The following is a 24662-nucleotide window of genomic DNA, read 5'->3' as shown; positions in this document are numbered from 1 at the left end:
AACCGCAATCATGGCCTCCTCGACATAGAACGTGCACGACAGTGGAGGCGCGAATGCGGAATCTGGTCTGTGAAGTCATCACGTTCTTTGCATTTCAGGGCCCAAGTGGATTTGTTGGCATGTATGATGGTTTTGACACCGTCGCTCCGGTCGCTTCGCTCCGGTCTTCTCGCACGACGCTGTAAGCTCCCGCTCGAACAAGGAGGACCAAAAGAAATAGTCAATGTCGTAGCTTCAATGACATTCTTCAAATACACCATGTAATAGTCTTAAAGTATGCTAGGCATCATCTCTGCAGTAATAACGTCACAGGGGCGAGAACATCAAGTCTGTGCACTTTCTTTTTTGGACGTCTCGTCTCGTCTCCTCTCCTCTCCTCTCCTCTCGTGGACGGTGACCCATCCCCTTTTTGACAACCATTGTGCACTGTTAATACAGGAACGTAAGGTAACCTGGACTCGGGTGCGAGCCGCACCAGCCCCAAGTCTCGACGAACAGAAGCAGCAGAACGGCGGGGCTTCGACTCGGATCGGTGGCTGCCGGGGGTACAGTAAGGTTGCCCGGACCCGATGCTAAAGGCGCGAACGGCAAGCGGGATCAGATGTACAGACAGAGAAGAGATCAGGGATCGCGCCATATTCCTACACCGCGCCGGTCCTGCTCACTCGGCTGCTCCTCCTGCTGCTGGCTGCCCGCTCATACCCGCGACTCGACAGGCCAGGGCTTGTGGGCGTAGCACCGCCGACGCTGCCGTTCCTTGTCGAACTCACGCTGTCCTCTCGGCCACGCAAAAGAACAAACTCGGGCATGTTGAATTTGACCTCGCCCACACGGCGGAACAATCCCCACAGGGCAGAGCGTAGGTCGGTGTTGACTTCCTTCTCCAGCAGGCCCACGGCCAGAGGGTAGAAGATGTCAATGTGCTTGTCGAAGCCGTCCTTAGGAAAGTTGGTGTAGCCCTCGAGGACGTCGATGACGACGGGTCGCCAGGCCACAATGTTGCGTTGTTGCGTCTCCTCGTCCAGGAGGATGAAGGACCCGATTATGTCGGCGCATAGTCTGGGAGAGGAATCGTGTCAGCATTCACCAAATCTAAAATCATCGTGGAGGCATGCGCCGGGGAACTTACGGAATCAGAGCTCCCTCAGTCTGGTCTCTGCTTGATCTTCGCTCTTCCCCTTCATCGTGATACATGCGCAGTAGAATGCTGACATATGTATTGGCCGACCCGGACTCTTGCTTCAGCAGGTTCGGCGGCTGCCGCATGAATCCTTGCCTCCACAAGGCCATCCTGAGATCCTTGTCACCATTGAACTTCTTGGCAAATTGGTAGGATTTCTTCAAGAGCGCCATCAGACGGAGAAGCTCAGCCGAAGGGATCTGCGCATAGACCGAGTCGTTAGAGAAGAGCTCGGCCACAGTCTCGATCATCAGGAGTTGCAGGACGCAGTTGGTGATGATCTTGTTGAAGAATCGACGCCGCGCCGCCGTCACTACGGGGGCAGTCGTCTGCATCTCCGAATGAGGACGGTAGTCTTCGAGCTCTTCCGTTTTTTGGGATTGAGAAACTTCAGGAGTGGCAGCGATCGGGTCCGTGTGAGACTCTGGAGGAGAAGTAGCACCGTATGCATCACCTGGGCCGCCATTAGTTGCTGGGGTTTCCGCAATCGTGGTCCCAGAGATTGAGAGGCTGTCAGATCCGTCGTGGGCCGGCGTTGGGCGAGCATCGGACATGGTTGCGGCAGCAGAGAATAGCTCGTATGCAGTCGTCCGGTTGAAAAGTTCGACAAATGCGGTCACGATCCTAGACCAGTGCTCGGGCGTGAACTTGGTGACATTTTGGAGGATGAGTTGCTGGAGACAGTTGCTTCCTATGCGAGCTATCGTGTCGTTTTCTTGACAAATGCACAATGTGAGCAGATCCAAGAAACGGTCGAGCATGTGCTCCAATGACTCGAAGTAATGCGTGAACAGGGTGATCATGTTTCGAAGGGCCTGGATCATTGTCGTTGACAGCCAGACGGACAATTCCTCGTGGTTGGGAGCCTTGGACATTTCCGACTTGGATTGGAGGACAACAAAGATCGGGTAGAGGAGCTGGCGCCAGAGGACATCCCAGAAATCAATGGGAAAGTCGCCGCCGTATTTGATCAAGGTCTCGAACAGGTAGTTGAGAGCTCTGGAACGCACTTCTAAGTCTTCCCCCGTCATCAGGACATCCTGGTAAGCTATCAGGACGGGGTACCAGAACTGTTCTTCTTCGGTCTGAGAGGTCGGTTGTTTGATTCCCGCAACGATGCCGGAATCTTCGGACGCCACAGTTTTGCCATGCCGTCTTGAAAGAGGACATTCGGGGGTCTTCAGCATCTTGGGTACTGTGGACTTGAGCAGCTCAATCGCCTGCAGTGATTTCTTCTGGAATTTGAGGTTCTTGGAGAACTCGGTGAGGCAAATGACCAGGTCTGGGAAGGAGCCCTGGGAGATCACGACGCCGAATCGAGTGTTGTAGATCTGGGTGGTGTAATCAAAAGCAATATTGACAATAGACTCGTATTGTTCCCTGGCGGCCACAGAGAAGACGCCAAACATCGTCTTCCACCCAGATCTGATATTGTCTCCGCGGGCTTGGATCATCTGAATCAAACATCGCAAGACCATGTCCTTCACGGCCACGACGTTGCTGTTGGCCATGACATGCTCGAAGGGCTTCAGAAAGTCTTTCTGGAATTTGAAACCCGGCAGCTCCTCGATTGCCAGAAAGCGCATTGATAGCTGACGCAGTGAGTCGAGAGCAAAGAAAACTACTGCCGTGTTGTTGTGACAGCCAACTTGATTGAAATGCTCGCCGAGTACTTCCCAGATGCGCGTCCACTCTATTCTCACCCTGGTCATGTTGTAGTAGCTGATTTCCACGAGTTTTTGAAGGCTGTAAGTCCGTGGAGAATCACTGCTGCCCGACGATTGGATCTCTTGCCAGCTCACCTCGCTCAAGGCCCGCACAAAGTCGACGATTGCTTCGGAGGATAGTTTGGAAGTGTTGGTGAAGATGCGGTCGACTCCGCGTATCATGTCCGTAGATTTTGTCTCGTCCGCAACTTCTGGTCGAAAGCTGTGTGCAGACCGGGGTCTAGGACGCTTGACCGCCTGCATCGACCGTCGACTTCGACTGCCCTCTTTGAGATTGGAAGGCGTAGGTATATTCGCCCTGGTGACGTCGGGAATTGCCCCTTCATCGATCCCAGTCGATAGCAGCTGCAATCGGTCGAGTTGGCTGATGCACATCAGCACCTCTCGCCACGAACCCTTTAGACCATCGCCTTCAGTCAGGGCCACCTCGATGAGCACTTTCAGCGCTTCTAGGTTTTTGGCCATCATCTCCTTGAGATTGCCCAGGTTGGTGAATTTCGCCAAAGCCGTCACAAACGCAACGCGAGGGGTCTCCAGGTCAAATCGGCAGGAAATTCTAATTGCCAACCTGAATCCGTCCAAGCACTGGCTGATGAGTTCTAGATTTTGGGCATCTTGCATTTGGCTGGAAAAGGCCGATAGGAAAGACATCCAGGTGACATTGAACATGGGTCCGACATGCTTGACGGAAGTGGCGGGAATAAATCGCGACAGAGCCTCGCGGACTGCGGAACGTTTCTGAGCTCTGATAAGACTCCGGTACAATTGCTCGGTCTTAGTCGCCATTTCCTCGGACACCTGCGCGTACTTCTCCTTTTGTAGGTCTCTGCCAACGTTGGCGAAAACCTGCCCAGCTCTGGACGCCAACCCGGCGGGATGGGTCGCTGCCATTATACCCAACTCGGCGGCGTGCTCCCGTTCCGATGTCAAGACGATCTCGTTGGATGCAATGTCCTCGTAAATGCTGGTCAGGTATTCTGCCGGCAGATCTTGGCCATCATTGATTCCTTGATTGTTCTTGATGAAATCCTCGACGGTCATTCTTGGTCCTTTCATCTTCGTGCTGTGCTGATCGGTGTTCAGCAGGATAACAGAGTATGCGAGTATGTATGCAGTATCGGCGTTGGCAAAAGCATTCGGATTGCCAGTCAGGTAACGCTCCGCGAATTTGAGCATGAAGCGGTCAATTTTTTGCGCTTCACCGGGTAGTCGAAAACTCTGGAGAAATTGCCGTAAAGCGTCAACAAACCGTCGTTTGCCGAAATCCATCATGTCGACGAACCCATGCATGATGGCAATATTTTGCTCATCACCTTCGCCAAGGTACTCCCCCAGCGCCGTCTTATCAAGTCGATCGTTCCCGTAGAGGAACCGAGCGATGTCCTGCGGATTATTGCTGCGAATGAAGCCTTCAGCCAGGAGAGCCTTGATGCCTCGTTTAGGCTTGAAGTTGAATAACCTGATGGCCTCGTTCAAAGCAGACTTGCGTTTTCTTATCTTCTCGATCTCGTTGGGATCGTCTTCGGCCACTGGTGTCGAGAAGCTTGATTCACTACCAAGCCCAGGAACTCGAGGTGACGGAGGAGGCTTTTCGTTGTCGTCAAGCGATTCTCGAGATTCCTCAAATGAGCCGCCTGAGGCAGGGTAGCGAGAGCCATTAACCCGGTTGGGCACTTCATGACTTGACCAGGTGTCCAGGGAGCTTAAGATCTCTACTAGACAACGCAGCGCCTGCTGCTTCAGAGTATATTCAAGGGGGATTGAAGGTGGCGGTGGACTGGGGTGGCTTAGACTCGTTGTGGATAGTGCAGGTAGTAGTGAACCTTTCGAATGCCATTCTGCTGTTTGCGTCGCTTGCTTCGCCTGTTGCTCTTGATACTGGTGCTGCTGCTGTGGGGTGACGACGACTGGTGTGCTGCATATCCGGGAAAGATGCTCGATGATTTCTTGATACATATTGTCCAGGGCAGTCCGATCGCAGTCATAGTTGAGATAGACCTCAACTAGAGCTCGAGGATCCCCTGCCAGGCGCTCCAGCACATCCAGAAACATCTGTTTCTGGAAAGGAGGAGCGCGCCGACGTTCCAAGACGGCGAGATAGATCTCTTTCAAGAAGACCTCCAGTTCCTTCTTTAATAGTACACGCAAGTGTTTGAGACAAAGCCAGAAAATCTCGCAGCACACTTCATAGACACGTGGCACTGAGCTGGCGGCGTTGCGTGAAAGGCTCAAACACAGATGTGGCTTTGCGACCTGCAGAAAGGGTGTGCCTTCGTCATGGTTGCCGCCCTTGATCACCGAGAATGAAGAGGTAAATACCGTCGTATAATTGTTGAGGACATGGTAAATGAGGTGGAGAGAAAGTAGCTTTGAGCGCATGTTTTGGCTCCTGAGGTCCTGCTGGTCGTGGGCCAGAACTTTCTGACTGAGCTTGCATAAGGAGCGAAACACTAGGAAGGCGTCTTTGATGTAGATATCATCCTCATCTTCAGCAGACAGGTCGGCCTCGTCATGATCCTCATGCAGACTATTTTGAGATACCGGCCCCGAAGAGGAGCGAGTATTCTTGCGATTTCTTCTTGCCCGCGTAACGGTCGTCGGTGCACTGTCCGCCACAACTGCGTCGTCCAGATGCTTGTTGTTCTCGAAGCTTTGCAGAGTCAACTTTTCTTGCGTCCTATGCACACCCTCCAGGATCTGGGGAGGAGTTTCCTGGTCTGGGGTCTCTGCCTGTCCGTTCAGACCGTTCAGGTCGCCATGGTCGAGCATGGAAGTCTCGCTTGACAGAGCTTCATCAGACTTCACCTCGGCATGCTCCCTCAGGCGAGCCTCTTTCAAGTCCAACCGAACTCTGACCCGTTCAAACACCGTAGCAACCATCTGGAGAAGGGAACCTTGTGCGACTTGCTGATTCTGACTTGACTTGGAATAGATGAAAATATTGTAGATCTGGCGGACTGCCTTGAGGAGGCCGGCACCATGCACCACGATTTTATCATCTAGGACAGCTGCCAGTAACGACTTGATTATTTGTTGTTGAATCTCGACCGGGGTAGCCTCGTTTTCGAAGCAATCGCAGATCGCTTCGATTGCCCGCTCGATAAGAGGGGGCGTGTCTACCGACCCGGCTTGGTTGGTAGCAACAACTGGGAAAGCAAAGTATGAATAACTTATGAGCTTTCCAATGCAATCCAAGGCCGTCACCTGCAGGGGAACGTTGAATGACTTGGTAGCCATCTGCAATGGCCGAAATATTATTTCAGGGTTGACTGCTTGCTCCGTGTTCTTGATATTTGACAAAGCTGCTTGAACAGCGTCGGCGAAGTCTTTGTTCTTTCGGACCTCCTTTGCCGCCGCAATTGTTTCCAAGGCACTCACGACGAAGACCGAGGAGCTTACAGGCGAAGGACGCGATAACGTGGTGGACCGTGAATCGGATCGTGTTGGACGCGTCTCAGGCGCAACTTCACTCGGCGGTGCAGTAGGATTGCCCTCCTCGTGCTGCTGAATCGGCGGGATCTGCTCGCCCGCTGATCCATCTTGTGAAGCGTCTGCCGAACCATGCTCGAGAGTTGTGTTCCAAGAAGTGTCTCCTGTTCCTTCGTGGGGTATAGGAGTGTCACCAGAGTCTGGATGTGACTCCGTCACCACTGAAGTGCCATCTTGAGAGGCAGCATCATTAGAGCCATCCTCCGCCTGTGTCTCCTCGCTTTGGGCATCGGCATCGGTCTCGGCGTCTGCATCTTCGATCGTAATTGTCACTCCGTGACTTGAGGGCTCGGCAGAGTGGTCTTGCTGCTCGTCATCCCGGTCCGCTTCCACTGAGGCGCTCCGCCGATGCAACTCGGGGTGCGCACTCGACTCAGTCTCCGGCGACTCGCTCTCGACGCCAGACATTTGGCTAGCGAATGAGGGAAATATCTGCAGGAGATTCAAGGGACGTGCATCATCTGGAATAGGCGGAATACAGGCGGACACATCGCACTCAGTCGCAGTCGCAGTCGCAGTCGGCGTCGTTCAGGGTTCAGGGAGGTCTTGACACCCTGATAAATAGTACAGATCTCCATAAGGCTCCTTAGGCTCCCTGTGCGCAGGCACTGCGGAGGCATAAGTCAGTCGGGCGAAGTGCGCGGACCAGCGACGCTGCTGAGTCAGAGTACGGTAGAGCATGCAGTCCCTCGCTACGAATTAGGCCTGCTCTACGGACTACTGTGCGCTCGGTGATTGCTGCTCACCGAGCTCGCCCCATTATTTTGATACAGGCAGGCCACTTGCTCGATTTCGGATGCCGGAGTGGAGTTGAGGTCGACGTCCAGCCTTTGCTCTCAACCCATTTTCTTAGCTATAGCCATCCGTCCAACAAACCCAATACAGCTTTGCTGCACGAACCCTCGCCATCAGGGCCGATATCATTCTTCTCTGTCGCTCCTTTGCCCTGTATCAGGTCTTGACTGCGGCTCCCAGTCTGCTCTCGGCCGCCCCTGGTCCTCACCATGGCGACTTCAACGCTGCTCTGCCGTTCCGGATCCCGCCTGCTGCTACAAACCGCACCCAGCTCCAGGATCAGTCGGAGTACCCTCCAAAGACTGCAAAATGTAGCAGGGTATGTTGACAGTATTCTTGGGAATCGGCAAAATCAGCAGATGCTAATCGCACTGTGCAGGGCTCAACCTTTCCCCTGCCTTTCAGTCCTCAGTCGCTACTATGCCTCCAAATGTGCGCTCCAGTACAGCCCGCTCTTGATTGAACCTGGCACGGCTGACAATGACTGGTAGCATTTCCTCCGCATACCGTGATCAGCATGCCCGCTCTATCACCTACGATGACTGCTGGCAACATTGGGGCATGGCAGAAGAAGGTCGGGGATACATTGGCACCTGGTGATGTGTTGGTCGAGATCGAAACGGACAAAGCTCAGATGGACTTTGAGTTCCAGGAAGAGGGCGTGCTAGCAAAGATTCTCAAAGAATCGGGAGAGAAGGATGTGCCAGTTGGAAACGTAAGATTGTCTCATGCAAATAAATCAACACGCTGACAGATCATCAGCCAATTGCCGTGATGGTCGAAGAGGGTACAGATATCGCGGCTTTTGAAGAGTTTACGCTCGAGGACGCTGGTGGTGCCAAGGAGCCTCCCAAGGAGCAGCCGAAAGAGGAGGCGTCTGAAGCCTCAGAGAAGCCAGACTCAGGCTCTCCTACTGCTCCTCCAAGCGAACCAAAAGAAGCAACCCCGCAAGCTGTCGAGTCGGACTCAACTGGCGGACGGCTGGAACCTGTACTCGACAGGGAACCTAACATCAGCTTCGCCGCCAGGAGGCTCGCTCTGGAGAAGGGTGCTCCGATCAAGGCGATCAAGGGAACTGGCCCAGGTGGGCGCATCACAGTCTCTGATGTCGAGAAATTCCAGCCTGCATCTGGTGCAGCCCCTGCCGGGTCAGCAGCTCCAACCTATGAGGACATCCCAGCGAGCTCGATGCGGAAGACAATCGCCGCTCGACTCAAGGAATCGGTGAATCAGAATCCGCACTACTTCGTCTCGGCCACAGTCTCGGTGACGAAATTGCTCAAGCTCAGAGAAGCTCTCAATGCTGCGTCTGACGGCAAGTACAAACTCTCGGTCAACGACTTTCTGATCAAGGCCTGTGCAGTTGCCTGCAAGAAGGTTCCCACTGTCAACTCAAGCTGGAGAGAGCAAGACGGTCAGGTCGTCATCCGGCAACACAATACTGTGGACGTCAGTGTTGCAGTTGCCACTCCTATCGGTCTAATGACCCCCATTGTTAAGAATGCGGACAGCATCGGGCTCTCTTCGATTTCATCAGCAGTGAAGGACCTTGGCAAGCGGGCACGGGACGGCAAGCTCAAGCCTGAAGAATACCAGGGCGGTACTTTCACTATCAGCAATATGGGCATGAACCCAGCCGTGGAGAGATTCACGGCTGTCATTAATCCGCCCCAGGCAGCCATTCTGGCGGTTGGTACTACGCGCAAGGTCGCCGTGCCAGTCGAGACGGAGGATGGCACCGCCACCGAATGGGATGATCAGATTGTCGTCACCGGCAGCTTCGACCACAAGGTTGTGGATGGTGCGGTGGGTGGTGAATGGATCCGGGAGCTGAAGAAAGTGATTGAGAATCCGCTGGAGATGATGCTGTAGGTTCTAATTGGGTCTGGCTGGGTTTAGCGAGGCGGTTGCAAGGGGTCATGTATAAAAGAACTTGCTTCTGAGGCAAAAAGTTTTTGCCTGCATTGTCTTGCCTTCCAGCTCTAGCAATTGGGGTGTTTGCACATTCTGGCTTTGTCAGTTCTGTCCTAGATTTGAGTGTCTGGAAGATCGGTTGAACAACGGCGCCTGCGGAGCATGTGTCTCCTTCGCATTATACCTACCTACCTATTAGGTCCTCAGAAGTCCGGGAAGTAGGGAGTAACCAGAGAGCAAACCCGCAAAGTTCCATTGGGGTACGAGTACAAGTACGAGTGTTACGCCTCAGCACAAGGCTGGCCTCCCAGCCCCGACGGGTTATAGATACTAGTTAGAGAGGGTGGAACAGTACCGATATTGAACGCATAGAGACATTCATTAGAAGCCGCAGATACATGTAAGTATTGCACCTAAGTACCACCAGTACCTAGGTAATTAATTAATTCCCTTATCCTGACTACCAGGTACTCTCCTCTTCTCTTGTACGCTGTATGTGTATATATGTGTGTATACACGTGTACTCCGTAGACAGCCGGCGAGATTTCATCTACTAAAACACTTCTCACATGAACTCATCACCATCACCATCACCATCACCATCATCACTATCATCACCAGAAGCAACATCAACTTGCTGTCCCTCTGGCGGCGGGAACAACTTCCAATAGAGAAACGACGGAACCAACAGTGTGCGGGCGTCCTCCTTGGTCTTGACCAGCCCGCTTTTCTTCACCGTTCTGGCGAGTTCTTCAATTACATCGTTGGTCAAGCGCCGGGCGCGAGCTTTCCTGTCTCGTCCCGTCGGAGTCAGCGAGGTCGGTGACGTGACTCTCGCGATCCTGGACGCCACCTCGAATATGTACATGGAGAACAGCTCAAGGGCGCAGTTCTCAAGTAGCGATTCGCCCCCATCGACTGCGAGAGACCAAACTGGATCTGGGTCAGCGCGGAGAGGAGGCCTGTCTCTGTTCTTGGAATCAGCAAGACGGGGTGATGTTTCGGAGGGCTGGGAAGATGGAACCACGCACCCATGCGAGGCAGAATCCCAGAGACAAAATTGCCCTCCAAAGCTCAACGGAGGAGAAAAGCGTCTATCTCCTCTCACTGGGTAATACTCCCACTGAACCTGATACAGCGGCACGGATAGCCACATCCGGACATCGCATGACAAGTCTTCGCACGCCTTCTGCCTGTTCCTGAACTTGAGCCCGACGACTCTTGCATACGGTTTGCCATGAAATCTAGTAGCAATCCCTGAGAGATGGTAATACCACAGACTCAGAGCCGAAGAGCAGGGGTTCTTAATCCGGTCCATGTGGACGGAGGACATGCCGATCTTATTAGGGGACGTCGCCAGGTACGTCGTCAGTGTCCAGTCTCGAGAGAGGTCCTTTTCCTTGAATTTCAACAGAGGACGTTTCCCGGTGGACATGTCTTTGAACCGATGAAAGACTGCTTCGATGCTCTGGGACACTTTGTCCCCCCAGGCGGAGCATTCGTCCTCCCAGTCGGTGATTTCCCCGAGCTTGTTTCGTAGTTGAAGCAGAGACTGGCTCTGCTGCTTGAATAGGCCATTGTCCATGACACGATTACGATAAATATAGCGAGGAGAAATCTGACATGAGGTCTCAGTCGGATATGAGGGCTCAGTCGAGACGGTCTGCAGTGCGAGCCCGGCCATCGGCGCCGACGTGGCCAGCCCCCAGCCCACGGCATTGCGTAACTTGAAGGTCACCTCTGCGAGCTCGTGGTCTGGATCCAACTTGTCGCATGCGGGAGTCAGGAGCAGGCCGCGGCGGAGGGCGGCGCGCATGGCAGTCATAAGAACCGTGATGATGAGCTGGCTCACCGTTGCAGACCAGTGTAGCGTGCGAAGGCCAATGAACTGAACCAGGAATCCCGCAAGGCTGAAAATGACGCCGCACCAGGTCAACAGTGGGTGTTTGCTTGAATTCGGATTTTCCTCCTCGTTTATCCAGCGAGACATAAACACGTTGGGGTTGTTGCTCCTGCTGTGGATCATGTAAGAGTTGAACTTCTGCGAGCCGACGGTGCAACCCCTTTGAAGGCGGAACACTTGGTAGTGCTCTGGACATTTACGTGGCTCGAATCGGGCCTCTGTTGTCACATCTTCGATAACATAGCCGCACAACAGCACCCCGGCAAAAAGGCTGCTGGCCCCAGCTATTGCGCATGGATAGCCATATCCTGGAGCTGGCTGGCCTGCCCGACCCAGGTGCCAATGATAGTTGACCACAGCCCAACTGATGAAGAGCGCCACTTGCAATAGCAAGGCAGCCGCGGCACACATTCGCCGTTCCCCTAGGGATACGATCGCTTGGTCGAAGCATAGGGTTAGATTGGGAGCCGCTTGGCCAAAGGATATCAGCGGGTCAAAGGCTGGCGGGCTTGGATCGATGAGTTTTGTCGTGCCGCCCAAGTACACAGCACAGTAATCGTTAGTAGACCCAGCCATCACCATGTCGACAGTCATCCCCACGCCGAACAACTCCTCTTTCTCCAGATATTCGTGCATAGGTTCTCTGTAGATGAACTCCTTGATCGGTGCCTCGCCTGTGGTTCGGACAATCGCACTGCCATCCAAAGCTCACAGACTTCTGTGGAAGTCGACGACAGGATCTCGGCCTCGGCGGTCGCCCGGCTTTCTCGAGCTCTGTTGGGAAACATCAATCTATTAATGGCCCGAGTTGGGCCCTTAGAATCGCCGCGGGCACTCACCTCCCAATGATGGTCTTCAGTGCTCGACTTCCCGAGACTCGAATGGCACTGACGATAATGGTCAGGATGCCAATGGGTCCCGCCGCCAGGATAACGCTGTCGTACCATCCGAGCGAGAGGGAGAAGAACTGCTTGGTCGGTAGTTCTCCGAAAAGCCCCAGGATAAAACCCAAGTCGGAGAACAGGTTGTTAGCAAAGGTATCCCCGCTGAAGGTGATCGATGTGTTGGTGGGCGACATGTTGGCGTCGGCAATCAACAGGCGGTTGGAGAGCGTTCCAGGACGCTGCGCATGACCACTTCGTCTTGGGCGCCGGCAAGAAAGAGGGTGGTGGATTCTCGAAGTATATGCACTAGCCGTTGCTCTCACGAACATACGTTTTTGGTCCTTTCGTCATCTTTGTGGCTTGTATGGTTGTTTCAGCCGAACCCCTAAGTCACCATACAACCCAGGCATCTTGCAGGACCGGGGCTCATCCTGGAGGCCTGGATTGGACTATCCTTTGCATTGAGGCGCCTGTATCTCGACCGGTTGGGCTTGTTAGGCTTCGGGGCCCTGGGAGGTATTTTGCCCCACCTGCCCCGGGGCAAATGGAGAATGGCTCAGGACACGTCGTTGAGATGATAGCTGTAGGAAACTGGGGGCCTTGCCTGTCGTGCCTTGCGGCTATGCTGGGGACCTCTTCAAAGCTGAGCCTTACAACTTCCATATTTCGAGTTGCATCTTCGCAGAGTGCCCTGTTTTAAATAGACCGTGCTACCACGCTAATAGATACTTCATATAAAGACCCGAGCGTATGATTCGTTGGGAACCGCTCTTTCGTCCGCCGACGAGCAGGGGGAGTAGGAGTAGCAGCGGAGGTAATGGAAGGACTGTGAGGGCGATATGAAGGAGTCGAGAGAATAGGAGGTGAGTCGTGAGTAATCAGCACCAGCAAGGTAGGTACTTTAATAGTAGATACCTAAGTGCAGGTGGTAGGCATCTGTACCTCTGGTACCGAGTAGTGGTAAAAGCGGCATGACCGGGGGATCCCCGAACTCCGAGCAGTTTTCCCTCCCATAAGCCGCCAAGACCCGAGTCCGCCGCCCCCGGGCCCGAGACCATGAACTTTTCTATGGTTGTTCCGCCTGCGGCGCAGCATGAGGCGTCAGGAACAGTTGACCCTTTCTTTCTCAGCGTCCGTCTCACTTTCCCAGACCTGTCTGCTTACCACCTTCGCTGTCAAGGGCTAGAGGCCCTGCCATGAGCCTAACATCACGCCTGGCCGGTTTATTTTCCCAGGACAGCTCGGGCAGAGACGCTTCCGAGGCACAGCGCAATGGACGTTCGGAGCCTGGTGTCGAGGTCGAGAGCTCACGGCAGAATCAGCGATCGCTTACAATGGAGGGACTGGCGGAGGAGGAAATAGACTTTGAACTGAAGAGGCCGCCCTACACCCATGTGCGTGCACAGAGTCCCGCCTGTTGTCCTACATGGTGCAGTTTTGCTGACTAGATGCAGTCAATGCTTGCCGGGGGGATTGGCGGTACAACCGGCGACATCCTCATGCATTCCCTAGACACAGTCAAGACACGGCAACAAGGCGATCCTCATTTTCCGCCCAAGTATGCCAGCTTAACGGATTCCTATGTCAAGATTTTTCGACAAGAGGGTGTTAGACGAGGACTTTATGGAGGTTTTACTGCCGCCATGTTGGGATCATTCCCTGGGACTGTCGTGTTCTTCGGGTCATATGAGTATTGCAAGCGACACCTCCTGGATCGAGGAATCAACCCATCTGTCGCATTCCTTACAAGCGGTACGATGGTTCAGCCTTCAGCTGTCGGTTCGAACTGTGGCTAATTGCTCTGGAAGGTTTCATTGCCGACTTCGCAGCGTCGATCGTGTACGTGCCGTCCGAGGTCCTCAAGACTCGCTTGCAGTTGCAGGGTCGATACAACAATCCTTTCTTCCACTCGGGTTACAACTATAAGTCTACGTGGGATGCAGCCAGAACAATAGTCCGCACCGAAGGTTTCGGTGCGCTATACTCTGGTTACAAGGCGACGATTGTCAGAGATCTGCCATTCTCCGCACTACAATTCGCCTTTTATGAACAAGAGAGGAAATTCGCACAGAGTTGGAGTGGAACTCAAGAGCTTGGCTTGGGATTCGAAGTACTCACTGCAGTCTCCGCTGGTGGCCTGGCTGGAGTCATCACTTGTCCGCTGGATGTCGTGAAGACGAGGACGCAGACTCAGATCACCCCCAATACCAACGCAAAGGGTAGCCAAGCCTCACATTTGGAGAAGGCTACAGGAAGCCACAAGCCGGCGGCGCAGACACAGTCGCGATTAATACACTCAGGGCCTCGAAATGTACTGCATTCGGCTCCAACCCTCGATACATCATCAGTGTTGACGGCGTTAAGGCTCATCTACAGAACCGAGGGAGTTGCCGGCTTGTTTCGCGGAGTGGGCCCCCGGTTTGTATGGACAAGCGTTCAAAGCGGGACGATGCTTGTTCTGTACCAGTACCTGCTGAAGCAGATGGAAAAGGCCCAAGCAGATGAAGGATCAACAGCGATCTGAAGAAATTCCTTGTACAGATGCCATCTAGTTGGTGACGCTAGCGGCCGGTTTGGCATTTTTGGCGTTGACTTGCATGATCATGATGGGCGCAGCCCTGGTCAGGATACCCTGGGATAGATGCAGCATCAGCATGAGTGACAGGCGCGAAGAACCATAGACTGTACTATAGTGGTGACGAAGACTTCCAGCTCTTTCATACCAGGCAGTTCCGTCCGATCGCTCCAGCTCCAGCGCGCACAAGATTTACCTGGTATCTATCACGGTACAGAGTACTCTTAGGCAGGGCCGGTCCTGAGGGCACGTGAAACCCGCACGACTGGATAACAACGACATGTCAGCCAGCACATTATCCGTACAGATGTGAACGGATAGGTCTAAAATAATCTTAGGCAGAGGCCGGCCGGGGAAAGGATCAGGGGTAGATGCTACTGTAGACGCTGCAAGGGTGGGAGGCTTTCTGGGTGGATAAGAGCGTGGAGCAGCCTGCAACCAACGGTCTTAGGGTCCAACGGCCTAAAAAGCCCTGGCCAATTCTCCGTAGTCGCCGCTGATCCCCAATCAATCACGATGCCTGCCCTCGTCGGCCCAAACGGACTTGGCGTGTCTCCTTTTTTCCACCTGCATGCTTGTTGGCAGCCAACTGCTCAGACGTGAGACGTCCACCTTGAAGTTCACGACCGTGTACTCCGTATCTTTCTTCGCCAGCCTCGAGTCTTTGTTCTTGTCGTGTCGAGAGAGCGCCTCTACTTGCTTCGTACGCTCGCTTGAAAAATCAGCCTCTGGACGTCGCGCAAGGGTCCAGCCTTTTCCCTTGGTACGTACTTCCCATCCCTCACCCACGCGGTCCCTTCCGCCCAACGAGACAGGTTTGGCCAACGTCCATCGGATGTCGCAGGCTGTTCCTTTCCCCGTCCCTTGCTGTTGATGCTGCCCTTTCTCTCACTGCGCATGGACTGACAACTCGGTACCGACAGACTTCGTTCTAGTTGCCTCTTTTTCACCATCCTCAGTGCTTCCTGCACAATCGGTATCTCCTGACAAAATGGGTGAGCCTTCAGTTCCTGACTGCTGTCCCTGCTGTTTCAACACACATCGATTCTCTCCACCTTCCTTTCCTCTGTCACAAATGTGCCCTTTCATTGAGGCCTGTAACTGGTTTGAGGCCGACATCCTGTTCAAAGAAAGTGGAAGATGTCTTCAAGATGCGACATGGATATGAGCGCAGATCCAAATCCTCTGGATACTGGTCCTGGCCGTCATGATAAACAGTCTAATCACCCTGGCTTGCCTGCGGCTGAATCCTCAAATTGTTCAGATGTGACTAACTTGGATGAAAATGCAGCTGCTGTTGCTAACGGCATACGGTCCTCTCCTTCTCCCAACATCGCAAACGGGAAACCTGCATCTCCTTATCTCAAAGAAGCCACACCCGTCGGAACAAGTCCCTCCCCTGCACATCCCACCCCTGCACAGACTGTCAGCTCAAAAGACCCCAAGGCCGCCGCTGCAGCTGCAAATGACATGCGAAATGTGGTCAGAAGAAAATTGACGGGCTATGTTGGTTTTGCCAACCTGCCGAACCAATGGCACCGAAAGAGTGTCAGAAAAGGCTTCAACTTCAATGTCATGATTGTCGGTACGTGTGCATGCGTGTCTAGTCACATTTTCCCCTCGCTCACACCATGTAGGAGAGTCTGGGCTAGGCAAATCTACTTTGGTCAACACCTTGTTCAACACGTCGCTCTATCCACCACGTGAACGCAAAGGTCCAAGTTTGGACATCATTCCAAAGACAGTTGCCATCCAGTCAATCAGCGCCGACATTGAGGAGAACGGCGTGCGCCTGCGTCTGACAGTGGTCGACACCCCGGGATTCGGAGATTTTGTCAACAATGACGACTCATGGCGCCCGATCGTGGAGAACATTGAACAACGATTTGATGCGTACCTTGAGGCCGAAAACAAGGTTAACCGCATGAACATTGTCGATAACCGAGTGCACGCCTGCGTCTATTTCATTCAACCCACTGGCCACTCTTTGAAACCACTAGACATTGAAGTCATGCGCCGCCTTCACACCAAGGTCAACCTGATCCCTGTCATCGCAAAGGCCGATACGCTGACAGATGAGGAAGTGGCCTCATTTAAACAGAGGGTGAAACCATCTTCCACAATTCTGGACGCAGCCTGTGCTAATATCTGCAGATCCTTGCTGACATTCAGCACCACTCGATCCAAATCTTCGAAGGCCCTCGATACGAGCTGGATGATGAAGAGACCATCGCTGAGAATCAAGAGATCATGTCTAAAGTTCCATTTGCCGTGGTCGGTGCCAACTATGAAGTGACCAACCCAGAAGGCCGCAAGGTTCGCGGTCGCCGCTACCCATGGGGTATCATCGAAGTTGACAACGAGGATCACTGCGATTTTGTCAAGTTACGACAGATGCTGATCCGAACACACATGGAGGAGCTCAAAGAGAACACGAACAATATCCTGTACGAGAACTACCGTTCCGACAAGCTCATCCAGATGGGCGTTTCACAAGACCCCAGCGTGTTCAAAGAGGTCAACCCTGCTGTGAAGCAGGAGGAAGAACGCACACTCCACGAGCAGAAGCTTGCCAAGATGGAAGCAGAAATGAAGATGGTGTTCCAGCAGAAGGTTCAGGAGAAGGAGAGCAAACTACAACAAAGTGAGGAGGAACTCTTCGCCCGTCATCGCGAGATGAAAGAGCAGTTGGAACGACAGCGAACAGAGCTCGAGGAGAAGAAGATACGCATCGAACAGGGTCGACCGATCGAGAAGGAGGGTAAGAGAAAGGGATTCTCGCTCCGATAGGCATCGACGGCGACCCATTCTTCCTCGTTGGCCCGTTCTTCCCTATCTGCTGTTTCCAGTTTCACTCAGCGACGAGACGATGAAGGCGAATTCTGCTTCACCCACCCTCCTTTCATTTCCTGACCTTGTTGTTGCTATTGACTGAGCAAGCGACAGACTGGTACTGTTGCGCAGTCGCTACCTAATCACATCACATACACGATTTTCCCAGGCTGGGGGAGGGCTTCGAGAGGAAACAACCTTTGGATTGTGCATGACCCGGAAAGGATCCGGGTTTCAGCAATTCCAATCGCGATCCTACCTTTGGTGGATGGGACGAAGGACCTTCAGCCAGCTACAAATCATTTCTTTATGCCTGTGTCTGTTCTAGCGGTGAAGTGGCGAGTAGTGCGAGTGGTATGGTGTAGTGGGAGGGTGGAAGAGGGTGCCTTCTCCCACAGGTCTTCTCTTGAATCCTTTTGAACGGACTTCTCAGCAGGCACTGGCACTCTTGAGTGTACGTCGGCTGCCTTGTGTACCTACTTAGCTATCCTCCAAAAGCGTGATTTGAATGGAATGACCACCAGCAAAACCGTCACTTGACCAGTTTCCCGTTTGCGATTGGTATCGGGGCAGATTAAGACCTAGACGAATGTGGACAGCGGAAATCCCGGTAGCGTACTCGTACCGACGGGTGACAGTTCAGTCGGTCACTGAGAGAGGCACGGTCGGGGGGGTGGGTGAGGCTGAGGGATCTTGTGGTAAATCCAGCAGAGGGCAGAGATCACGCCAGACTCGTCACACGCGCGGGTGCGCCCTGGATCAAAGCCACACTACTAAGGGATATCCGTATGGAGTGCGCTGTAGCAGTACGGAGTAGGTACCTGGTAGTAACAAGCGCAGGTGGCAGACGGGAGGGAAGAGGGTTCAGCTGGCAACTGGCTGTCATGTCACCATCACTCTGGAGGTCAATTGACATCATCGCAGCCACATCAATAATTCGTCGTCATGCGGTGCCGCACCGCACTACGCTGCAGTTAAAGCCACTTTCAGGCTTCTGCTCCTCCTGCTGCCAAACTGCAAACTGGCCAACTGCTCGTCTCCTCCTCCTACCACCACCACTACCACCACCACTGCTACTTATTTAGCTGCACACGCTGCGTAGCTTTCCTCCCCCCGGATCTTTCTTGACTCCTCTGCTACTCGCCGTCTTTCATTCCACCTCTTCCGCTATCTTTTCCCCCTCGACCAACTTGGTTCACAGCCCGCAATTGCACCAGAGCAGAGCTACTCAAGCTCGAGTCCTTGACCGCCCCCTCCTCCCAACTTTGTCGACCAGCTTTAAGCAATGGCACCCCCGCCTCCAGGCACTGCGCCGTTGGGCGAACGCGTCACAAAGCTCGTCACTACTCTGCAATTGTAAGGCTTCGGCTCTACGTGTGCCTAACGATTCTGGCTAACTCGAGAGCAGTGCGTGGTTCGCGGGTCACTTCACCCTCCTGCTCGCCGTCTTCCGCTATGCCCTCTCCTACTTTACACTTAACTACTACTCGAAATGGGCCGCCTTCACCTACCGATTGGCCTTCCTCTCCGCAGTTGCGACTTACGGTATCGTCGTATTCAAGGCTTATCGTGCTCGGGTGAGGCCAGGTGCTCCCATCGGCCAGACCGCCTACACCCTGCTATCAGATGAAAATGTCCAATATCTTCGTGAGTACTTTCGGATACCACCGAGTCCTCAGTTCTGACCCTGGAGCAGTGATCTCCCTGGTCTGGTTGTACTCAAGACAGGTGCCTTTGGCTCTGTTGCCATTTACCGTTTACTCGGTCTTCCATGTTGCTACGTACACACGTACCAACATCATTCCCACCATCACGCCCCCCAAAGCTGTCCCGGGGAGCACTCCCACCTCCCCAGGCGCCGCCAAGTCGCAGTCTCCCCTGGCCAACTCGATTGGCAAGTTCGTGAAGGAGTACTATGACACTTCAATGTTCCTGGTGGCTGGACTGGAGATTACCTTGTGGTTCCGCCTCCTGCTGTCCGCCTTGACATTCAGCAAAGGCTCCTGGGTCCTTCTTGGTATCTATTCCGTCTTCTTGAGAGCTCGTTTCCACCAAAGCCAGTTTGTGCAAAATGCTTTCAGTCAGGGATCTGCACACCTCGACCAGCGGGTTCAGAACCCCAATGTTCCCCCGGTTGTCAGGCAAGGTTGGGAGACCACAAAGGGACTCGGCCGTCAGCTTGTGGAAGCCACGGACCTGCGCAAGTATGTCGGAGGCGCAAATGCTCAAAAGAAACCTCAGTAGAGGTTGGTAGTCATCCGAGATATCAAAGGGGCGCGCGCCAACGGGCTTTTGACTCAACTCGGCAGGGGTCAAACGCCAAACAGTGGCAGAAGCATATGTGGCAATTCAAGATTGATATGCGCCGCGCGGAGAGGATGGAGACGACAGGCTTCTACCGGCCACGCTCTCGAACAGGGAGGCTAAACGACCAGGGGTGAAGATAGAAGGGGACCCAACTATCAGCATATGCTCATATTGTGAAGGGGTGGTGGCAGTGGTATATCCTAAGGCAGGTGATGGATAGATGCCAGTGTTGGTATTGTAAGATTGAGCAGGGGAGGCAAACATTGAGAGGCGATTGACGCAAGAGGCGAGGAAGCTAGACAAGCACAATCCTTGCGTCAAGGTTCTTCGGTGCCATGGTGAATCATCTGGCACAACATTTGACTAGTCAGCGCAGCGCAGGAGACAAGACGGGCATGCGTGAAGCGCTGATGCGACAAGGCTGTTCCTAGTTGATGATTACAGAGGCTTGGACTGCAATTGAATGCTTTTGGCTTTTCCAGTCGTCCCCGTGTGAAATGTTCGTTCGTGTTTGCTTGTGGGATAAATCCAAAGCTCCAGATACGTACTCGTAGTTGACGAGCAGACAAGGGGCCACATAGTAGTAGTAGCTAGCTGGGTAGTAGTAGTGAGTGAGGGTGTTGTATGCCGGCGGTATCACGCCGGTGGAAGCATGGACATGAAATCCCTAACTGCACTGCACTGCACTGTTCACTCTGATACCGACACTGATACTGACACTGATACTGATACTGACACTGATACTGATACTGACACTGATACTGATACTGACACTGATTCTGACACTGACACTGAACATGTCATGACACGTCGGCGAAAAGAAACCATGGCTGGATGTCAACTTGATCCTCGGCGGGATGGATAAGCCTGAGGCGTGAAGGATCTATCCTCTACATACATACTATGTATCCATCTATCCGTAGGCAGAAGGTCTATCCTATCTGAATGAACGGAACGGCGGGGATTGTATGGATGCACCAAACACCGACGCATCGGTTTCCAATGGCCCAAGGCTGTGGGATAGGCGGGACCCCCCAAAAATAAACCCGCAGACACTATGGAAGGAGGGTAATGATGGAGAGCATCAGCCGTCATCGCCTTCGTCCTGATCTTCGCCGACTTCTTCGTCGTCGTCTTCGTCGGCGTCATCAAGATCGACTTCGGCATCATCGTCGTCGTCGTCGTCGTCGCCATCTTCATCCCCCTCCGCACTCGCACTTTCGCTCTCTTCGTCGTCTGGGAGTTCGACATCCCCGTCCCCGTCATCGTCATTATCATCGTCCTCATCCTCGTCCTCGTCCTCGTCCTCGTCCTGCTCAGCCACGGAAGCGTCGTCATCCTCTTCGCTTGAAGATGAGGCTGAGCCTTCCAGCTCATCTGCCTCCTCGCCATCACCATCCTCGGCGTCTGCTTCGGCTTTCACTTCGTCCACTTGACGAGAGGCCTCATCACCTCCGGCCTCCTCGTCATCGACCATCCCATCCAGACCAGGGACAGCACTCTCCACGGTAGCAAGAGCACTTCTCTTTCCCCTCCCACTGCGCCTTACTGGCGTGTCAGGGAGTTTGTCCGGTGAGGCGAGGGGACTTGGGCGACCGTTTGCCGCGCCGCCATTGATGGTGACAGCGTTCCGCGGGGAGCTACGCACGGCGACCGGAGCCGACGGCGTGTCCGCGAGCCCGTTCGTTTTCTGAGCACCGTACGCGCTGGTATGGTTTCGTCTCTTCGTGTTCTGTCTGCGGAGCATGGCCGACGGAATGGGAGGGTCGATCTGGAAGCGCGTGGGAGGGATTGCATGCGTGCGATACGCCAGTGCATAACCACCCAGTGGCTCTTCCGCAGGCCCATCCTGTTTGTTGATTGCAGCTTCTTCTTCAGCTGTCGGCTCGCCATTGACGAGGTCGTTAATGACAATCTCCGGGTGAGCGACATGACTAGTGACTGCATGATTGAGAGCGTCGGTCGGTGGTGGCCCAGGGGCAACGTGGCCTTGCTCATTCACCAAAGACGGGTCCTTAACATCTTCCTGCGCCGTGGATTCTTGTTGCGACCGTTCCCTTGTCGATTGAGACCTTGGTCGCAGTGACAGTTGGTCGGCTTCAACGTCCGCGGCATCATTGAGGGAGTTTGCTACTTTTGACAATGCGGTTTGACTGTCGACCTCCTCCTCCTCCTCCTCCTCCTTGTCGACCTCATCATCCCGTGGTGCAAGAGAGTGGAGCGGTTGGCCATCGAGTGTAGCTTGATCGCTTCTTCCCATGACATAGGGGGTCCAGATCAGGTTTTCCGGTTTCAGTTCTCGATGCTTTTTGGACTCGTATTCAGTCACGGTCGCCTCGTACAGCTTCTTGTCGTACCGGACAGCGTATGTTTTAGTCACGGGGTCTCGAGTGAAGGCGTAGAGTCGTTCGAGTGAGTGGATCACATCATCAGCGGTCATCCCAGTCCTTGCCATCAGGGTCTTGGTGCTGAACGGCTTCAGGCCCAAGTCTAGAAGGTGTCTGGATATCGTCAGATCCCAATACGAACGGTATGCCGTCAGCCCCATGTCTGACAGAGGCTTTTCTGGCGATCCCTCTTTGCCTTCGATCCTTGTCAACAGGTACGAGAAGTCGATTAAGAAAGTCGCGTAGCCCTTCCGCTGGTGGATAGGCATGACCAGAATGCAGCTGACATTGTTCTGGCTTGTCGGTCTCTTTTCCTTGCTGAAGTATCCCACAAAATGATACCCGAGTTCGTCATATTCGGTCAAGATGTAGAAGAGGAAGGGCTCGACATCGTAATAGAGGGTTTTGGACCCAAGGAACATCTTGGCCATCAGACAGAGACACTGGCAGTACTCGGTCTTCTTGCGCCCGTCGACCTCCCAGACTGAGATGGTGCCATCTCGATAGATCTCGTCTCCGGGAGGATGTTTGGCCGGACACTTCAGTTTGTGCCGGTATGCGACGAATTCCGAAGGCAGGTACTTCAAGCAAAACTCACAGATAAACAATCTCGATTCATGGGAGTATTCCTCTGGATACGGAGCCGCATAGAACGTGTCAATGACATGCTTTCCAAATTGGATGCACTTGATTTTGCTGGGTGGTCCTGACACGGTCCGGTTGGGTTTTGTCGCTGCCACATCTCCGTGGATCTCTGCCTCAGCCGCCGCAGATGTTTTCCGGCGTTCCTCTTCTGCCTCTTTTCTGGCAATCTCGAAGACCTCTCGGTCCTTCAGCTGCGGTAGCGACCGACTCGTGTCTGCATCAGCTTCCGAGAGAATACCACCGTACGGTTTGGCATTGACTTCAGCCTCCCGGTCTGTAAATGCCGAGGGGAATATGAGATGTTGCGTCGGTAGTGCCGGGAACTTAGGAACCGGGGTTTGGAAGATTGGTGGAGGTATTTTCGGGGGCTTCCTCCTGTCCTTCTTCTCTTTTCGCCTACCAGGCCGAGGGGGTTTGCTCAGAATCTCCGCGACTTTCACTTGGTCTAGCCGAAATGCGAGAATGAATTTATGAGGAGGCGGTTTCTCAAAGGGGCGATGCTGCAGTATCCGCGCCACAGGCCGTGCTATTTTCTGGCTGGATCTTCTGGTCGAATGCGCAATGGCTCTTTCAGCTTCCGACTTATTGTCCACTTCTATGGTGCTTGTTGCACCTCCCAACGCTCGAGGCGTAACCCTTCGACGTCTCTTCTCAGTTGTCGGTGGCTCCTGCGTCGGCGACTTTCTCTTCCTAAGTGCACGTCCTCCGTCTTCGGTTTCTGATATAAGCGGTTGCGCAAAGATCGAGTGCGAGTTCGGCTTTTGCACACCACGCGTCACCGGTAACAGGTCTCTGACAAGTCGAGGCGCGGAATTTTTGGATCGAGTAGTCTGTTCCTTCGGAGATTGTGACAGTGTGCCTTTCTTCGGGCATTCGGGGCACTGCCATTGCACGTTGCCTTCTTCCTTCACCGCATCCCTTTCCCGGGCACAATGCAAATGCGCTCGGTTGCCGCACTCAGAGCAGCTCAAATCGGACTCAGCTCCTCCAACGGGTGCACTTTCTTCTCGCTTGCAAAATATGCATCGTCCTTTCGTTTCTAGGTCTTCTTGATCTGCGTCACTCGCTCCCGATGCTGGAGATTCGGATCTCGCCTCAGCATCATCTTCATCGTCGTCTGCGTCTGCGTCTGCATCTCCAGAGCTATCCGAGGCGTCGCTCTCGCCATCGCCCTCTTCTCCCGTCTCTTCCTCGGCCCCATCGCCCGAAGTGGTCTCTTGCTTCTCGCCTTCAGCGTCAACATCAACCATGGAAACATCTTCGATCACATCCGTTTGAGCAACGGAAACAGTTCCGCCGTCAGCGTCGCTCAGGCTTTCTTCAGCCGATCTCTGTAATTGTTCGCCCAAAGCGTTATCTTCTGGATTCGTTGCGTGTGTGACAAATTCCTCTGTGGCCGCCATCTTCGGGTCTTTTTTCACCGCAGTGTCTGTGTCTGCGGATCCGTCTCCGTCTCCGTCACCGTCTGTGTTTCGTTCGGTGGAGGCTACAGTAACCTCTGCTCCCACTCCATCGATACTGGACAGCTCGTCCTCGTCCTCTAGGGCAAGAGGCGGCATGATCGTTGGATCAAATCGCAACCTTTAAAGCGGGACTTGCGTGACTCGGCTGCGGAGGCGTGATCACCGTTGTAGAAGTGTTTGGGCACATTTGTTTGTACGGAATATACGATATGAGATTCTCATATTCAACCGACGGTCGTCTCAATATGGCTCGACATCTCGTCGTCTAAAAGAAGTGCGTCTCTCGCGGCGCAAGGCAATATGTTCGCTAGGGTCTGGATAGGTTCGACGCGTGAAGACCGGCTCGGCACCTCTCGCAACAGTATTCAAGACAGTTGATTGCGGCTTGGTAACACTATTACGCGTTAACAAAGCATCTATAGTCGTGTTGAAACGGTCGAGACGTCTCTGCTGCATGTCTACAGTCGCACCCCAGGTCCCAAGCCGACCACCACACAAGGCAGCCGAAGTTGCTTCCACGTGATACCAAGTCATGTGATGCATCTACTCGCCGCACCTTCC

The 24662-nt window shown here is 53.7% G+C and overlaps 7 protein-coding genes across 7 annotated transcripts; 4 read left to right on the top strand and 3 right to left on the bottom strand.

Annotated features, from left to right (window-relative positions):
- Positions 1 to 641: 641 nt before the first annotated feature.
- Positions 642 to 6804, bottom strand: A1O3_06307 (uncharacterized protein; the record flags this gene model as incomplete). Its single annotated transcript, XM_007736427.1, has 2 exons — positions 642 to 1059; positions 1130 to 6804. 2 exons carry the CDS (start codon positions 6802 to 6804, stop codon positions 642 to 644), a joined length of 6093 nt encoding a protein of 2030 aa, XP_007734617.1.
- Positions 6805 to 7400: 596 nt separating this feature from the next.
- On the top strand, positions 7401 to 9063 carry A1O3_06306 (pyruvate dehydrogenase E2 component (dihydrolipoamide acetyltransferase); the record flags this gene model as incomplete). The annotated part of the gene is made up of 4 exons (XM_007736426.1): positions 7401 to 7510; positions 7571 to 7623; positions 7683 to 7906; positions 7954 to 9063. 4 exons carry the CDS (start codon positions 7401 to 7403, stop codon positions 9061 to 9063), a joined length of 1497 nt encoding a protein of 498 aa, XP_007734616.1.
- Positions 9064 to 9670: 607 nt separating this feature from the next.
- Positions 9671 to 12086, bottom strand: A1O3_06305 (uncharacterized protein; the record flags this gene model as incomplete). The annotated part of the gene is made up of 3 exons (XM_007736425.1): positions 9671 to 11682; positions 11721 to 11782; positions 11848 to 12086. 3 exons carry the CDS (start codon positions 12084 to 12086, stop codon positions 9671 to 9673), a joined length of 2313 nt encoding a protein of 770 aa, XP_007734615.1.
- Positions 12087 to 13088: 1002 nt separating this feature from the next.
- A1O3_06304 (uncharacterized protein) lies at positions 13089 to 14416 on the top strand (the record flags this gene model as incomplete). The annotated part of the gene is made up of 3 exons (XM_007736424.1): positions 13089 to 13286; positions 13347 to 13644; positions 13701 to 14416. The coding sequence occupies 3 exons, from the start codon at positions 13089 to 13091 to the stop codon at positions 14414 to 14416; spliced, it is 1212 nt and encodes a 403-aa protein (XP_007734614.1).
- Positions 14417 to 15625: 1209 nt separating this feature from the next.
- Positions 15626 to 17257, top strand: A1O3_06303 (peanut-like protein 1 (cell division control like protein 1); the record flags this gene model as incomplete). Its single annotated transcript, XM_007736423.1, has 3 exons — positions 15626 to 16052; positions 16105 to 16571; positions 16622 to 17257. The coding sequence occupies 3 exons, from the start codon at positions 15626 to 15628 to the stop codon at positions 17255 to 17257; spliced, it is 1530 nt and encodes a 509-aa protein (XP_007734613.1).
- A 1327-nt stretch (positions 17258 to 18584) lies between these two features.
- Positions 18585 to 19543, top strand: A1O3_06302 (uncharacterized protein; the record flags this gene model as incomplete). The annotated part of the gene is made up of 3 exons (XM_007736422.1): positions 18585 to 18655; positions 18708 to 18946; positions 18996 to 19543. 3 exons carry the CDS (start codon positions 18585 to 18587, stop codon positions 19541 to 19543), a joined length of 858 nt encoding a protein of 285 aa, XP_007734612.1.
- A 1147-nt stretch (positions 19544 to 20690) lies between these two features.
- On the bottom strand, positions 20691 to 24197 carry A1O3_06301 (uncharacterized protein; the record flags this gene model as incomplete). The annotated part of the gene is made up of 1 exon (XM_007736421.1): positions 20691 to 24197. The coding sequence occupies one exon, from the start codon at positions 24195 to 24197 to the stop codon at positions 20691 to 20693; it is 3507 nt and encodes a 1168-aa protein (XP_007734611.1).
- Between the last annotated feature and the right edge of the window lie 465 nt (positions 24198 to 24662).

This window comes from Capronia epimyces (genome assembly GCF_000585565.1).
Source record: "Capronia epimyces CBS 606.96 chromosome Unknown aczIQ-supercont1.5, whole genome shotgun sequence".
Classification (NCBI taxonomy): domain Eukaryota; kingdom Fungi; phylum Ascomycota; class Eurotiomycetes; order Chaetothyriales; family Herpotrichiellaceae; genus Capronia; species Capronia epimyces.
This window is presented reverse-complemented; position numbering and strand designations above follow the sequence as displayed.